Source organism: Scophthalmus maximus, chromosome 8, assembly GCF_022379125.1.
Source record: "Scophthalmus maximus strain ysfricsl-2021 chromosome 8, ASM2237912v1, whole genome shotgun sequence".
NCBI lineage: Eukaryota > Metazoa > Chordata > Actinopteri > Pleuronectiformes > Scophthalmidae > Scophthalmus > Scophthalmus maximus.
Genome location: NC_061522.1, coordinates 14,578,673 through 14,596,063, shown reverse-complemented (window position 1 = coordinate 14,596,063; position 17,391 = coordinate 14,578,673). Strand labels below are relative to the sequence as shown.

At 43.2% G+C, this 17,391-nt stretch overlaps 1 protein-coding gene across 3 annotated transcripts in view; it reads right to left on the bottom strand.

Moving 5' to 3' along the window:
• si:ch211-214c7.4 (mucin-5AC) overlaps positions 1-17,391 on the bottom strand; it is a 30,963-nt gene that overhangs the window by 12,270 nt on the left and 1,302 nt on the right. For 2 of the 3 annotated variants that reach the window (XM_035636006.2, XM_047333676.1), the window contains exons 2-3: positions 4,105-4,809; positions 3,891-3,978 (exon numbers count right to left, since the gene is read on the bottom strand). In XM_035636006.2, coding sequence (XP_035491899.2) covers positions 3,891-3,978; positions 4,105-4,717 — 701 coding nt within the window. In that variant the 5' untranslated portion in view covers positions 4,718-4,809. Of the gene's footprint in view, positions 1-3,890; positions 3,979-4,104; positions 4,810-6,075; positions 6,152-17,391 lie in introns of those variants that run through there. The other variant, XM_035636007.2, reaches the window with a different exon arrangement.

Genomic DNA, 17,391 nt, shown 5'->3' with positions numbered 1-17,391 from the left:
TCAAGGCATAGAGAAAAGGAGAGTTCTTGGTCAGGATGTATCCTTGTGGCAGTTAGCCCTCCTACAAATAAAAAAATGTATGCAGTTTAAGTACACATTCTTCCAGTCTCGCCCTTTTCCCCCTCATCACTTCAAGAGCCCCCTCCGAGACAACAAATGAAAATAAAGCACTCTTACAATGCCTTGTGTGGCTTGTAGGCTGTCCAAAACCAGCTGCTTTACTCCTTCCTGAGAGGAGCACACATTCCTAAGGCTTGTGTGGGCCCACAGTTATCTCCCTGACAATAAAAGAGAGGAAGACTGAATCAGCTCAGTGGAGAGTTTGGATGAAGTGTAGCTTCCTAGCAATAGAAGGGCAGACAGCGTTGGCTCTCACGAGGCCCTAGACACCCACTGTCACCGTGATAGATACCATTTGCCTTTGCTGTTTGGACAGTAATCCTGCTCCCTGCCGAGACCGTCGGGGAGAAGTGACAGTTTGATGTCCGACAGAGCAACACAGAGATTATATGGTGAAAGTAGGACGACCATTATTGTATTTGGTATAGTTTTAATAAATTCTCTATTACAGCAGGTCCAGCTTTACATATTGAGGGCCAAAATCCTGGCCAAATGCCCGGCACTGTGCAAGCACAGACGGCAAAAGAAAAAGAGGGATGAGGGGGAAGAGAAGGGAGATTGAAAGAGGGGATGGGACAGACAAAGACTGATTACTCAGTCAGTGCAATGACACCATAACCCATCACTGGAGTAGAGCAGAGCAGAGAGACACGTTTTACATGTAGCCTCAAATCCATTTATCAATGTTTCTCAGTGATCATAGGGACGAGACATCCTCGTGTTATGCAGATGAATTGTACGTCTTCAAACATTTTAGTTACACACGATATCAACAGAGCTGAACGTACCCAGCCTCATTAATGTGTGTACTAAAATTCACCATGTATGTCATGTATATTCCTACTTTTGTTTCTTATCAAATCTTATTCTCACCTTCCCCAAGCACATATCTTATACACAGGAGTTCATAGCCATACATCTCACTAAATCTTACTGTCTTATCTTACTGACAGAGACTCTGGTAAAAATAAAATAATTTAAAACCCCCCAATATATTTTGGTTCCTCCCTTTGGACAAATCTACATCAATACTTAATGAGAGGGGCTGGTCTTTACAGTTGGACCCAGGCAGGAGTGAGCTACTACACGCTTGTTGGCTTCATAGTGTCTATGCTGTTTGTCACGAGGTCAAGATGAGACGACAGATTTACCTGCAGACACTTGATTTGAAAAATGTTAATGTGGGTTCCTGTGCAACACTTTGGGCCTGCCATGACTGCTGTCGTCTCGGCAACGTAAGAATGTGATGGTTGGAATTACAAACTAAGGGCTGAAAAATTACAAAGAAGAAACAATGGACCTGTGGTGAAGCAACTACATCTGTCTGTGTACTTTATCACATCATTCAAGACCACTCGATACTGCTGCATATGTTGCAATGGAAGGATAGTACTACAACTGTCATGACTAATGCAAGTCACTGCTTGATCTGAGAGGTCTGTGTGTTAGCGCGCGACTCTGCCAGAGAGACAGCAAGAACACGGACCCTGACAGAAACACACACCACTGCTGTAGTTGCTACACAAAGAATTTGACACGCTACTGACTTAGCCATCACACACACACACACACACACACACACACACACACGCGCAGGTGTCACAGCATTCAAAATGCATCGTCTGTCACGAGGGCAGACACCTGCTGCTGGTCTCCTGATGTGCTCTGTGTTTCAAGCTGAGTGGTGAGGGCCCGATGTCACGTCTGGAGCGAGCAACAATAAGGATTATGTGTTACTGTAATCAGACTCCCACACTTCAAATGCTTCATCTGATTAATTCAGTGGACACACAATATACACACCATTAAGAGCAAACACTCCTAGTCTGACCTCTATTATTCCACAGTCTACCTTGTGTTGCATTGTAAACACTGAATAAAAGTGCTCATGGTCATTCTTGTTAAATCCAACATAGAAATTTCTATCACTGTTGGGCAGATGTTTAGTTGTTGTCGTTGTAGTTCGCTGCTTTTCTTTTATTCCACTGTAAATGAAACGTGATGTTTTTCAACTGCTAGTAAACAAAAAAAAAAAGAAACAAACATTCAGTTGAGGGACCTTTGAGTTAAGGAACTAGGATATGGAGATGGTAGTTTCATTCTGGAATAAGTTAATTAATAGGGGAAAAAAGATTACTACATAAGACTGATCATGAAGTAATTGTTAATTTCAGACATACTTCAACAAATAGCTTTGTCTACTGTGTGAAATAAGTATTTTGAGCATCTAGAGGTAAATAACAATCTGAGGTGTTATTTCGAACAACAGGCATTTATTTTACTTCCTGTAGCAAAGAGGAGTTCAATTACCCTCTGCTGCTTCAGCAAACAGTGACGAAGCACATTCTTCCCTTATTCAATAAGAGAACATTGAGGCAGAAGACGTGTGGAAGCAGAATCCAATCAGGCCCTTTCAGTACAGAGCACCACATCCTGCGGAAAGATGTTGGATTGGTGTTGGTGATTGTCCGGACTTTAAGCAGTTGACTATCGCATTAATCAAGTTCAAATCTTGTAATTGCAAGATTTTATTTTTGTAGCTACAGTATAGCTTTAGCATCCGGCTGATAATGATGTTTGCCCAAAAAATACGTCAGAAGGCTAGATCTCACGTGAAAATCTTGAATTTATGTCAAGGGAAGGCCCTCAAGTTGAAATGGCAGCAAAAGACGAGGTCAACTATGAAATTCAGTCAAATGATCGTCCTCGATAGCAGCACTTGAGCAAGTCCAACTACATCACAACCTATCCAAACCACTAGCCCACAATGAGAGGGATTAGAGGCCTAGTCAATAGCTCTCTGCCCTGGGGAGGTGGGGCTGTTTGCAGCTAGGGGGTCTGTTCGGAACAAAGCAGCAGTTCTTAAGGCCCCGTCCACACCACAAGATATTTCGAAAACGATCCCCCCCCCCATTTTCCTCAGCAGGGGGGCCTGAAACTTCTCTGTAATGATGGATTCATTGGAAAGACGCATCTAGCTGTGGAAACACTATAGTACCTATTCCCGGCCTATATGTGGCGCTGTTTTCTGCTACAGAACTCCACCAAAAAAGAAGAAGAGGCGGAGCATACAAATACTCGTAGAAGAAGAAGCCGAACAACAACAACAGCACAAAGATGGCGAGGGAGAAGCGAAAAGGAGACTCCTTTGTTTGGTCCGATTCTGAGTGCGAACTGCTGTTGCGACTCGCACTGGGCTACAAGCCTGTAGTCCGCCATTGTTGTTGTCGGAGCTGCCGCGGGCGAGGGTCGAGGGGTGGGGCGATGAAATCCTTGTATGCGTATCTGGCGTTCACACAAACTCAAATACACAAACATAGGGGGGGGGGAGATTTATCTTCTCCACCCTGGGAACTGGATTCAAAAGAGTGCGTTTTCAGGCAGCGAAAACTCCAGGTGCGTCTGGACGGGAGGCCCATACGTGCAAGACTTCTGCATATTTACAGCAAATTCGCAATTGTGTGGACAGGGCCGTAGTATCATGGGCTCTGATAAGGCGCTCTGTCTCAGGTTATTTCTGCTGACATGACTCACACTCTTAAAGCGAAATTTGACTCAGTAACAGCCCGAAGAAACAATAGGCATCATTCTCTGCTGCTCCCCCTTTCTGGACATCAAGATAAACAAAGTCTTCCCCCCATCGAGTTTTTAAAAGGGGGATCACAAAGTTCAGATCTCAGAGAGGAAGAACCATGACGAGAAAGAGGAGGACAGGGAGAAAGAATGGTATTAGTTACTTTGTCAAAATGAATTGATTTGGGAATTCATACCTTGTTCTTGAAGCAGCAGCAACACGACTTGCTGTAGTCGAAGTGCTGGGTTTTGGGGCAGTAGATGCTGCTGGTCTGCTGGCAGTAGCTATAATACAATGATAAAATGATGAGAATGCATAGAAATTGGAAAGAAAAGAACACATTAGGAAAAACTGACATGAAATTCTTTCTAACACCACATTTCGTTTCACTCATCTCATTCAGGACCCACCTGTGGTTTTCGGTCTTGTAAGATTAACAGTCTCAGCCACTGGTTTCTTCTTAGGAGTGCCATTCACTGTTGATGTTGTTGTTGTTGTTTTGGTACCATTTGTTACTGTGGCAGCAGCAACAGAGGTAGTCCTGGGAGGTCCAACAGGCTTCTTTTCAGGCACTCTAGTTTGGTTCTTGACTGAGGTGGAAACTGCTACTGCTGCACCCAATGGTCTTTTAGGTACAGCTCCTGCTGCTGATGCTGCTGCTGCTTTCGCTGCAGTTGTTGCTGCTGTTTTCTTAGCCGCAGCTGCAGAAACACTGTGAGAGGATTTTACGTCATTTACCGTGCGGTGCGAAGCAGCACCTGGCCGTGAGTTGGATCCAGAAACTCCTGCAGATTTGGGTTTGGGCTGTGTTTTACTGGTAACAGCTTTTGGTTTGACTTTGGGGTCTACCGCCACTGGCTTGCCACTGGCCTTTGGAGCAGCCGCAGGAGCTGCATCATTTGCAGTTTCCTCTGGTTGAGATGACGTCTGCTCCGTTGCGTTGTCCTGCGACAAGGAGGGCTCTGCTATCGCTGCGGCTTCAGTGGGCTCCGGGGTTTCCATGGTAACCCCATCCGGTTTCATTCCCTCCTCCTAAGGTGTGGACACTGATGTTGCTGCCGCTTAATGGGGTCCAGGGGTTCTTGAATGGCCAGTTCCTCTCTCACTTCAATTTCCTGTAAAAGAAAAGCAAAACAAGAATTGATCTCTGGCTTTTCAATACAGACTGGCACCATGCTGCACTACTCATGAAGTCATGTGATAAACATGTCACTGTTTGCCAAAGGAAGAGCCATTTATGGTAAGAGGCCTCCATGGAATTTAAAGCAGTCAGAAAAACAGGAAGTGAGCAGAGTGAGAGGCCAACAACTCTTAACCACTCATCTAACACAGAACCGACAATAATGCATGATAATGCGTGATTAGGCAAAATTAACTCAACAATCGCTATTAAAATGCCACAACAAAAGGTACAGTGGAATTTTTGAACGGTACATTATGGGGCAGAAATGGAGAAAAAAAACATGACCATTGTGACTGTGCTCCAAATGGCTTCCAGCATCTTGAAATTGAAAGGGGAAAAAGCTGTGGTCTGGAGCACAGAGCCAAGAGAGGCTTCACGATTTCCTGCCATGACACACAACCCACAGAATGAGGAAAGTGAAGAGACTGACAACGAGCACTAAATGGCCCATTTGTCAGTCATTGTCTTTGTGTATGTTGAGCAAATACAGATGGTGATCATCAAGTCGCAGAGAAATTATAAGAGGCTGCAGTGAAGAACTTGCTCTGACTGGACAGAGCTCTTTCCAGATCCATTATAGGTTTATTCCACTTCCCTTCAATCATCCTCTCCACCCACACTCCCCATTCCTCTGCCCCTCTCTGACCATAGTAGCCTCTACCCACCCCCTCCCGATTACTTTCATATAGCCACTTGTTCTGCTCGATTCGTTGCTCCCGTACTCCCTCTTCTCCCAACAGCAAGGAGATTTGCTTCCAGTAAACTGCTACACAGATGGTCTAACCAGTAGAAACTATGTGTGGCCCAGGAAACAAGCTGTGCAAGAGATGGACTGAGGAGAAAATGAAAGATTGAGATGGATAGAAAAAAAGCACAGACGTGTTTAAGGAACCAAAAGCAATGTGACAAAACAAAATCTTTCAAAAGTTGTGGATGAAAAAAAGATTTAGAAAAAAACCGGAAGGGTTACAGGAGTAAGAATGAAAAACAAACCATAACAACTAATTAGATTAGCTCGGGCACATGTCTACAGATGATGCATGACATGCAAGCCATTGAGCATTACAAAAAAAAGAAATATATTTGAAACAGTTTCCAAGTGCACGATTTTCCACAGACATTAGATCACTGACTGCTCAGACTGCAGCCACACAGTGTCCAATAATTATAACCCAGGACTACTAGAACCTAGTTTTACCTTTACAATGAAAAAAGGCAGTTGTATTCATCCCGAACTGAAAGACATTTAAGGAACAATTCTCTGGCAGAAGCAGCAACATTCTTGTCCAAAGTCCAGGAAACATTTTGTTCAACAGTTACACATTAACATCTGCAGTAACGTGACACCGAGGTGCTTTTGATTTTATGTTTGTAAAGCAAATTGAATGCACTGAAGTTTAGCTGAAAAAAAAAAAAAGATTCCTAGATCGAATGACAAAAATGCGAAAATGGATCTTTGGTTGTCAATTCTGAACCAACTTGTTTGCCCAGATTAGCACCGATAACCTTTGAAGATATAACCTCACACTCCACACAGATGGCAACCACACAACACTGCCATACAGCCAGCAAAACTCCCAATCTCTAGTATAAAACCCTTAAATCCAGCCCTCTGGTTCAGCCATGGAAAAGAGGAGCACAGTGCTTACCTTGAAACTGAGCACTCACTCCTGCCGTCTACTGTTATAAATCTTGTTATTCTCTGGTCTCTGTGGTTACAAATCTCTCACAGGCAGGTTTCACTACACTACTCCGCTTCCTTTCCAACAATACAATGTGTGGATTGTTGCTACTTTTGGAAAATATCAAGACTTAAATGACAATGGACTAGCTCATATGCAGATGCATTGGGACAAATCTGTGTGGATCAAATCCATTATCGTTACTCCATTTATACAAACTGGAAAGGTTATAGAGCTATTAGCAAATTGCAAACCAAACAACTGTACAAACAAGAACAAATCTGTCTCTTTTCCACTGTCACTTTGTAGAAACTGTTACAGCAGAAAACCCCCTAGAAAATCAGGCTAGGTGGCTCCTGACACATCCTCCTAGATTTGAATCTTGACAGGTTGCGATGTTTGTGTCGAAAAAGTATTTAAATCAGGTGAAACTTGCTCTTTGAGAATAGAAGATGGTTCTTTTTTTCAATTAACTCCACACAGACAGGAGGGAGCTGCTCCAAACACAAGGTGCAGTGAGACGGGGTTGTTGCAATGGCACTGCTCATGACATGGCATAGTTTTGCAAGTCCAGCTACTAATGCCAGGGGCTTAGCAGATAACAGCATGAATCACATTGCCAATGTGATGACTCCTTTCTGGGCAAGTAACAGCATCATCTCTGACCAGCTGAAAACTATACAACGCAGCAGAGAGGAAGTGAGTGGATCATTAAAATCCCGTCCATGCATGCAAGCATGCAAGCATGGATAAGTGATGTTTTACTAAATTACAGTGAGACTGCTCCCCAGCGCGGGCGTTTGTTTTCACAACAAAATGACACACTTGACACCAACACTAGCTGTTGACATCTCTCTGGGGTCACGCTGGGTCAAAGTTGCAGATTTTATGTTCAGGTAACTGACTGCACAACAGCACTAACAGCATTTTTAAAATGGTCTGTTCGGGCAAGATGAACAGATGAAGATTTTGATGGAATACAAAGAAAACCCCCTCTCTCATGCCAACATTTGCATAACAAATCCCAGTTCACTGAGGAGTTTAAACCATATTCTGGGCGCAGCAGGCCTTTTTTCTCGCCAGCCTCACACGGCTAATGGCACAATTAGCTCAATACCTATGGTGACCATTAAAATGTGTTGCAAGTATTGTGACGTTGAAAACACAAAGGCACGACGGCAGAAAAAGCTGCAGCAGTGCATGTTAAGCCAAAGCAGGAGAAGGGTGTGTGTTTATAAATCCAACCATCACTGTGTAAGATTGTTGGAGGGAGTCTGTCTAGACACAGAAAGAACTCGGTGGCCTCAGTGATATTTACATTCTACTCCTAACAAAGAAATATGGCCTTATGCGTCATAAAACCCTACTCCTGACCGGTCTTGAGGCGGTTTGATTGCGTCTGTCATATCCCTTCCCTCAGTCTGTTGCTCTACACATCCAGACATTGGCAGTGGAGCCTGACAAAATGGGTCACTTTTAATACTTTGTCTAATACAAGCAGAGAGGGATTTAGCTGTGTTGAGAGCGTGGCAGGGGTTTGGAATGCAAGCTTCAGACTGCTGGTGGTGGTGGTGGTGGGAGGGGGGAGGGGGGAGGGGGCTGTTGATACAGATGCTGGGGCTTAATGTCATCTGTAGATTTACCTCAGACTGCTGCCACAATTTTGCAACTATAAATATAAACAGCCAAAAGACTAACACGAGATTGATGGTGGGTCTAAACTGCAGGTAAATACCAAAACATGCCAGTTGCTGAAAATTGAAGATGTAATTTTCCTCGATTTTTGTATCAGACCTGAAATGCTTAGCTGACAGAAAGACAAATTATTGGCAGCCATTATGATTAATGATACAAATCGTTCTACATAAAACAATCTTTTCAGCAGCTCAGTTGTGGTGAGTTCCTGCTTTATTGGAGAATTGTATCCTTAGTTTGAAGTTGAAACCAACTACTTTATCTGCCTGATGTTGACTTTCTACTTTCAGGTCAATGCTACATCTGCTCCAAGATGGGTGATGGTAGAAAGTGAATGCCTAAAGCAGCAACGGTATCAGGAGCACATCCGACCAATCCACATTCCAGCACTGCCGACTTCAGTGACAACACACGCGCACGTGCGTGTTGATTCTAAAAGGGACTAAAACCGTGATACCAAATTCCACAAAGTTGCAGAACAGCTCCCCACAGCTTGAGTTTAAGTGAGGACAAGCAGTAAAATTTTACAAATATTACGCATTTCACCAATTTTATTGCCTTTAGCTGAATTTATCATTTGACTATTCTGGTCCAGTTCATGCCTGCATGAAAGTTAGGCAAATTGAATTAGCTCAAGATGATCATAACAGATATTGTAGGCCCCCCCACCCCAGGCACATTCAAGTCAGCAGTGTGAGAACATCTTTTTTGGATATTCAAAAAAACTGAAACAAACAAACTGAACCATGGAGAATCGTTACACCCCATAATGTGTGTGTGAGCAAGCATAGATTGTTTGGATAAAAAGTTTGTGTAATGTGAAAATGGCATTTGCATTTTTTACATAAATACAAAACTAAAAAATTGTGGCCCACCATTTCCTGCATTCTTTTAATTCCATAGGACCACTTGATTCATGTCTTCATTCTTACTAAAGCCGCACCTTTTGACATTTAAAACAAACTAACGCTGTCTGGTGAACCTGACTGAGCATACGGGTTAGGGAGAGTTTGGTAAACAATGTTAGGAGAGTGGGGTACGATGATGTTTACAAAGGAGACATTAAAACTCTCTGTCCGTTTGTTCAGTGACTTTCTTTTGGTGTGTGTCCAAGGGAGATGCATGTGTACAGGAAGAAACACAGGCAGCAGCGCGCGCAACTGTAAGAGGACTGAGAAGGTTAAGAGGAAGATAGTGATCTGCTCATGCAGTGGAAGGAAGGGCAAAACAAGAGATTTAATTGTGTTTGTGAGAAGAAGGGGGTTTCCTTCCCAACCTCAAATTAAACTGTAGCGGGTGTATGAGTAGATGGTCCTTCAATGTGGACCAGGACAGTCACATTTGTGTTCATACTGCTAAAGGAATGTGACCACATGCACCCACATCTGAATGTGGTCTCGGATCGGATCGTAGATGTATTGTCAATGTGTGTATCCAACCTGTGATCAGATCACCTGAGACACATGTTAATATTAGGTCTGAACAGGGCCTTACACACCAATGTGCTGTTACAACTACAACCCCTATTAGAGAAACCATCAGAAGTTACTGCAGCTGTCTTCAATGATCAATGAAGTATCTGAGAGCAAATTCCTGTTAAAAGGTAAATTGACGCCAAGAAATGAGACGCTGTGTGTGCGTGCGTGCGTGCTGCTCCATCTGACCATACAAGGCAGCAGTGCAGTTTCTGTATTATCACCAAGTGTTTAGTTCACGACACACGAGGGGTTGAGTACATAGGAGCCTAAATTTGTGAATACGCTGCTCTGCACTGTTGAATCCACTTGCACTAACACACAAAAGTAGGACACCATGAGTCCTTCACAGAAAGAGAATCTTGATCCAGTTTGACTTGTGCTCTGGCTGACATCAGTATCACAAAACTAACTTGTGACGTCTTTCAGTTAAGATTAATGAAGGCAATAAAGTACAAGCTAAGGAGGAGAGAACATTAAAAGAAGAATGCAATGAGTTCTCCAAGGGCAAAAACACATGATAATGTAGTTTTATGAAACTATGAAAACAAAAAGGCAACAACCCTCTCACGCACTCTTACACTAACAGGCATTTGATCACACTCTCCATTCAACAGTTTCCTGTGTATTTACGTCTATTTATATTTTTTCAAATGAGGAGAAAAGGGAAGAATCAAATGAAAAACATTTGAAGGTTGATGCATAACCTGCACACCCAACCTGAAACAACAAATACACATCAATAAACATCAGTGAAGGATGATGTAGCTTGTCAGCCGCTATCACTGTCCATGCAACACAGCCAGTGGATTATTGACTTTTGGCTCAATGTCCCGCTGGCTGTGATGAGCACAGCTGTGGTCAAATGGAAAGCCTTTTATCTATGAAACACAGCAACATCCACTTGAACACGTTTTCGTTTTAAAACATGTCACACTGCTGCTACGTTTACGTGGGTCATCCTCACTAATCTGCAGTTTTTGAGCACATAAAACTGAGAAGTTTGAAAATGCTGCTTGCCCCGTTTTAGGCAGGGCTGCATTTTAGTATGGATGAGCACAAATGGAGACATTTGGAAAAGATGACAGTCACCGTCACTTGCTTCCTGATTGGATCTTATCAATCATGCGGTCATGATTCTCAACCACCAGTGGTGAATGCAAAGCGTTGTAAACACTTACTTTAAGTACTAGTTCCACCACATCGGTCCAAGAAAAGAAACCCCTGCTCGTTCTAATTCGTAGTATTTTCTGTAACCAAGTAACCCACTGCAGACTAAATAATCTGCTTCCTGTTTAATGGTCACGTCCTATATTTTTTCAGGTGCGTTAGTATGGATGGGGATCAAAACTGATATAGAGCTCAAATGTTTGTCTGATTGTTTAGGTTTTAAAATGCAAACGTAGAAGTATGGATGCAGCCTCACTCATAAAACTACTAGAGTACTGCCTCTGCTGTCATGTAACATTAAGATTTTTTTCTTATGAAACATTGCACAAAGTTATTAAGCATGGCCCAAGGTGAGTAGAGTAGAGTGGAGATGACATCATGATCATCGCTAGTTGCGTTCATGAGCAGACTTCCTGACAGACCACAGAAACCTCACATGCAGAAAGCTTAACAGAACCACTCCTTGTGGGACGCAGTGAGGGAGGAGGCTGTAAGAACACGCTGGAATTCTTTCTCAGCAGTGTCACACAAAATCAAAACCACAGAAACACACAGTGTGTCAACACTGCTTCTACCATGTACACATACATCAGTTTTTGTTCCTGATAGAGACAGTAACAGCCACTGCAGCCACTGATTCCTTTAGAGCATATTTGTCAAAGCATCGTATTATGAAATAAAACCTCCACTGAAATACACAACTATAATTTATTTTACATTGATGTGTAGTGGACAACTTGCTTTGGTTCTGAATATGCAACAGCAGTCAATTGTTTAAGCTGCATGATGCCAAAGAAAGCACTCCACCATTACCTGTATCCAACCCCTGTTGTCAACATCCCATTTAGTGGATAATGCATTCATGAATGCATTCTAAAAACATCACCCAACCACGCAGCCCTGAGAAACACTTAACCAAATGACTGGCAGTCCATGCACCATGCTATCTGTAGACAAAGAACAGCATTACGCCTCAGTGATCTGGCAGCTTTGTTGGTTGCTTGTCCTGAATAACTTGACTCTTAGTTGACAAAGTCTCCAAAGTAAGAACAACCTAAGACAAACATGGCCTGATCGAGCTGCTAACCCAACATGAGAAATTAGCCTAAACTTTCATAGTCCAAACCATGACATGGTCATGTCCTATAAAGTGAAACCCTACTCTGTGTCATTAAACATACAATGATTAGCCCAGATAGCAGCAAGTGTGCAACACCCCTCACCCCCCTTAAGTACGGCATAGTCAAAAGCGAGGGTATATGGTTTAAAACTTTTATTGGATTGAAGGCAGTCACAGCTCCATGGGAATTGAACAACGTCATATTCTGTTTGTATTTTTGAACTGAAAAGATGGTAGGGATGCTCCATTAGACAAGACAGTTTAAATGGGTGGGCCCTGAGGCTGGGCCTCGGTGTTAAGCATGCAGCCGATTCTAATCAATTCCATAAGGACACTAACCATGTGCTAAGTGACTGTAAGCTACTCATAAAGGCCATTAGGAGCAGGTGGTTAAGTGTGGCTACAAGTTAAGTGGACTAAGCCAGTTAGCCTTTAAGAGAGTGGACTCCAGCTACTGGCAGTGCAGTGGCCTGAAAGGCTGCGGGGAAAGGGGTTACAATCTGTTCTAAACCCGTCAGGTTTTCAGAGAGAACCGAGCTAGGCCGTGCTGCCATCAGGACAGCCTGACGGCGGAGCGGGAAAATGCAGTTGGGTGGTATTGTCTGCATGTACCCGGAGGTCAGCTGACAATAATAACGATCACCTTAAGTGTTTGTGTGCTGAACTGAGTTTAACATTAGGGTACCATGAGGGGGAGGGTGGGCAGACAACCCTATTGTCTGCACTTTGCACCATGTAACCCCCTCAGGCATGGTGCCGATGGGAGTGGGGGTGGGCTGCGTGGGGATTAACTGGTGTGACCGGATGGAGGAGCAGCTGGCACGGGTAACTTCACCCAAAAGACCCCAGGAATATCGAACAGGCCGCAGGGTGAAGGAGGGACGGATGGATGACACCTTTCACAGAGCCGATGCACATATGACACAGGGATGATGTCATTGTTTAACCTCTTCACTGGGGTCTACTGGCCTGTCATAGCTGAATCTTTACCCAGAAACACTCAGGTCTGCAGCTAGTCCCCCGCACATTACTAATTTATTATAGGATTACAAAAAATAAAGTATCAGCTTCAGGTCTGTTTTTTTCCTTGCTGGATTACTTGCACATTCTCTCTCCATCTCTTCAGATCAGCAATCTCAGTTACATGGGGTTTAATCACCAGACACATTAAACTTCCGCGTATGGACACACCTGTTCACAAAAGTCTAGCAGTGTCTAGCCAATCACTTTAAGAGAGGATATATGAAAAGATTGGGACAGTCAGAGGGACTGTTTTAAATGGATTGAAAATAAAAAATAAAAAAGGTAGGGAGGGAGCCGTACGGTGAAACCAGGGCTATAAAATAGATTTAGACCAGCCTTGCTCATTTCTTGCCAAGGACCTTTGTCCCATGCAATCTCCTTCTCTTTTCCCATATTTCCTGTTGCTTTCTGCTGTCAACTAACAAATAAAAGTGGAATGGGGCTGGATAAGACTGTGCAGGCATGAGGGGGGAAAAAAGGGTGACACTACCTCCTGCTCACACCCTTTTTGTGTTAAAAGGCCTTTGGCATTTTCAGCAACTTGAATTCAACATAAAACAAAATAATTAAATCAAGTGATTTCTGTCTGAGACGAGCCAAAGCTGACATCAGTTTTGCCATATTAAAAGTCAGCGGCTAGTCTACTCCTGTGCACCAGCCAACTGGCTATAGACAGGCAGGCAGATAGTCAATATAATGCTGGAGAGCCCGAGGGGCAGATCAGTTACCGTGCCTATGACGGGGCAGGGTGAGCTGAGGCCAGATGGACACTGATCCCACACCTCGCCTGCCTGCCTCTCTCTCTGACAGCCACACCCCTGGACTGTGCGACATACACACACAAACGAATCACTCGCCACACAGGATTGATTTTCTCATGCCAACCGAGGAAATGCAAAGAATGATAACGAGATATGCCCAGCCAGCTCAACACAAACAAACGCAAACCCTCATAGCAGCTGTGGCAGAAGTGGTTCAATAACCAAATAGATCAAAATGTACAGCAGCTCCAGGATTGACAGCTGCTATGTTAAGTAAATGCCCTTCTCATAAAATATACAGTGCCTAAGCCCCCTCCCCTTTTATCCAGCTGCGCACACACTCACTCACAACTTATATTTCTTATTAGCTGCAAATAAAGCCCATTACAATGCTGCAACCCATGCCACAGCAAATTCAATGCAATTGCACCTTACCAATTTGTTATTCAAAAATAAAAAGTTAACAGTGGCAATTCAAAGCAAAATATATGTCTGTGAGGTGGTATGTAAGGCGTCCAAAGTCAGCTAACAAACAGACTATCAAAGTGCTGAATTACACTTTCAATAATTATAGTGCACCGAGCCCAGCGTCACAGTCCCAGACAGACTGAGAACCTAAAAATGCAGCGCCAGGCGTCCACCACTTTATCCTAATGGGCAGGAGAGAGCCAGCCTCCAAACCACAGTGACGAGTGTTACAGCTCAGCAGCCAAGAGCAACACAGGAGACATACAACAAACCTGAGTGGTGAATGGTGAAATGCAGTTTAACCTCGAACGTCACCCTAAAACAGATGCAGCAGATCCGGACAGCGTTGGGCTTGAATTTCCACGGGTGTGGGACTGAGGCAGACACTGGTTGCAGCCAGGCTGTAAAAAAAGCAGCTGACTTCCAAGCAGATGCAAATGCTCTGTGCTGTACAGGGCTTGTTCTTTCCACTCAGCTGCCCTGACTTTTGAGCGAGTCCTCAGACAAGGGACAGAAGTGCCAACATCCCTGTGGTACAAATAATAGCCTTCACAGATTAGACCAACCAGCACCAAGGCGTTCAAGAAAAACGATTTGTACATTTTCCAATGATATTCTGACATCACACAAACAAAATTATTCATCAAGAAATTGATCAGCTGATTAAGCCCTGAACCCAACACAAGCCATTTGCAACAATTATTCATTAATTGGAAATGTGTCTTAACAGATCAGATAATCCTGTGAAGACAAAGTACCTTTTTTACTTTTACTAAAATCCGTTTCATTATGTTTCAGAGGTGAATAAATGCATCTTTAAAATCTGCTCCTCTATGACTATAAAAATACCAAAAGACTGACGCCTGTTAAAGGCAGAGAGTAATTGTTAAGTACGTACATTCTGTTCTCACATTGTACAGTTGTGGTGGTGAAGAAATTTGAACCCTCGACTCCGACGTCCAACATTACCCCTCACAGCTGTTGCACTGGTGATGCCCATGATCTCGCGCAAATCTGAACATCAACCATAACATGCGTTAATCCTGCAGTATATCACACCATGTAACAGTTAAGCTGATACTACAGACTTAAGGTGACCACTTTTCATTCACAGGCCTTTCTCAGCTAAAATCTTGAAGCTTAAAGGTTTTCAAGATATATTCAAGTGAAAACACAGGACAGGCATTCCCCTGACTCAACACATCAGGCTTGTATCTTCTTCCGATGAATGACATCTATATTAAGACGTTCATGCCGATTTCCTCATGATTAAACATGAAAAGCACACAACTGAGGCTGGATATTGTAAAAATTAACCATAAACACTTTTAATAAAAAAATTATAAAAAGAAAACTAACAACCAATTCTATAGGACTTGAATTAAGAAAATACACATATTTTTTTAACAAACTGTAAACAGAAACGCACATCTTTTCTGCAAAATGTATTTTGTGAAATAAAAGTTTTCATTTCAAAAAACAAACCAATACGCCTGTGAAACTCTCCTATCATCGGCCAGCCGATATATCAGTCAGGCTCTAGTTTCTTTACTCCTGGTCATCCTATGAAAGTGGCATGAACTTAGTGTCTTTACATAACGCTTTCCTTTCCTTTTTTTAAATTATCTCATCCAACCACTTTGCTCGGGGTTAAAAAATGCACTGAAAGGAGGGAACTATTTTGAGCTCCACTTCTGGCTTGCTTTGGCCTTTAGGAAGAGGAAGGGGAAACAGAGGTGTGGACTGGGGAAGAGTCTTTGCAGTGTATAAGCTCAGGCTGTGTCCCAATTTGGAGGCTGGATATATGGCGGGGGATGTGGGTCTTTCCGAGAACCTGCTCCTTGCCTCTATTAAAATAAGATGGTGTCGCCCCGGAGAGTGACCAAAAGGAATGCCTTGAATGGATGAAGATGTTCCCGTAAAAAAATCATTGTTTTGTTTGGGGTCCTGGAGACAGCTAAAAACAACAACCTCCTACACATTGTTTTATCATCTTGACACTTAAATGCTTTCCATAATTTCATGAGAATAACTAATGTTTGAATTGATGGCATGTCTCAGACATCACTTCACAATAACGATCAAATGAAAACGAAACCAACATTTCTTCCGTTGGGAGTGTCAGTGACCCCAGCTGTCAAACACAACTGACTTTCACATGCTCTGTATCTGGGATGGGTAGCAACAGTACTTCATACTCAGCACTATCCCTTCCAAATCCCATAAGAGGTTTAACAGGAAGTTAGACCTCCCTGGGGCGCAATTAACCCCAACATAAGCAGTGTCGCGATGTAGAATAATATGCTGTCCTACAACAATGCTCAATGGACATTTTTTATTGTCACTTCTGCTTTTTGCCATCTTCAAATGTGTCACTACTTAAATATACTGTATGTGTACTTATTGTGATTCAGAAACTTAAGGAGGAAAAACAAAAAGTTTTCTCACACAATGGGTGACTGGACGACCATCCAATTAAAAGTACCTGCAAAATACAATATTGTCTCATCATATTTTCTAACTTTTTTATTGACAAAGATACTACTGAGCTGTGCAAAATGGATTAGGGGATACTGAGACAAAAGAAGACTGTCTCCCTGCTGCGTTTGAGGGCACCTTTCAAAGAGTGAGGTCAGACTTTCTTCTCATAATGCAGTCAGACCTGATTTGTAGCTTTTGGGGGCTTCAGTCCCTAAAATGCGACTCACAGTATAGGTGACCCTGCAATGGGACCTTGGAGCTTAGACAGAATGTCAAGAGAGGCATTAGGGGAAGAGAGCATGTGCATGTATCATTCACACTCGGTTTCACAGCCCGGTGACGTTAAACTCCTCAGCAACAACTCTCACGCCCCGGCGACAGCAGCATGAGGGTCGGCATGTGAAATACCTTTCTGAAGCCAAGGATAGACTGCTACACCCAAACTCTGCCCACTACTACCACACAGCCCTAAACACAACACAGCCCCTTATGTAATGTAGACGCTGAGCCAAAACCTGACTGATAAGCAACATCCTGCCTCTATTGCGGCGATCTGCAGACGATGCCGTCTGATAGTCTGAGCTCCATCTAGGCTTCCCCTTCTTCTCATATCGCCCTGCCAAGTCAAGACGGAGATCG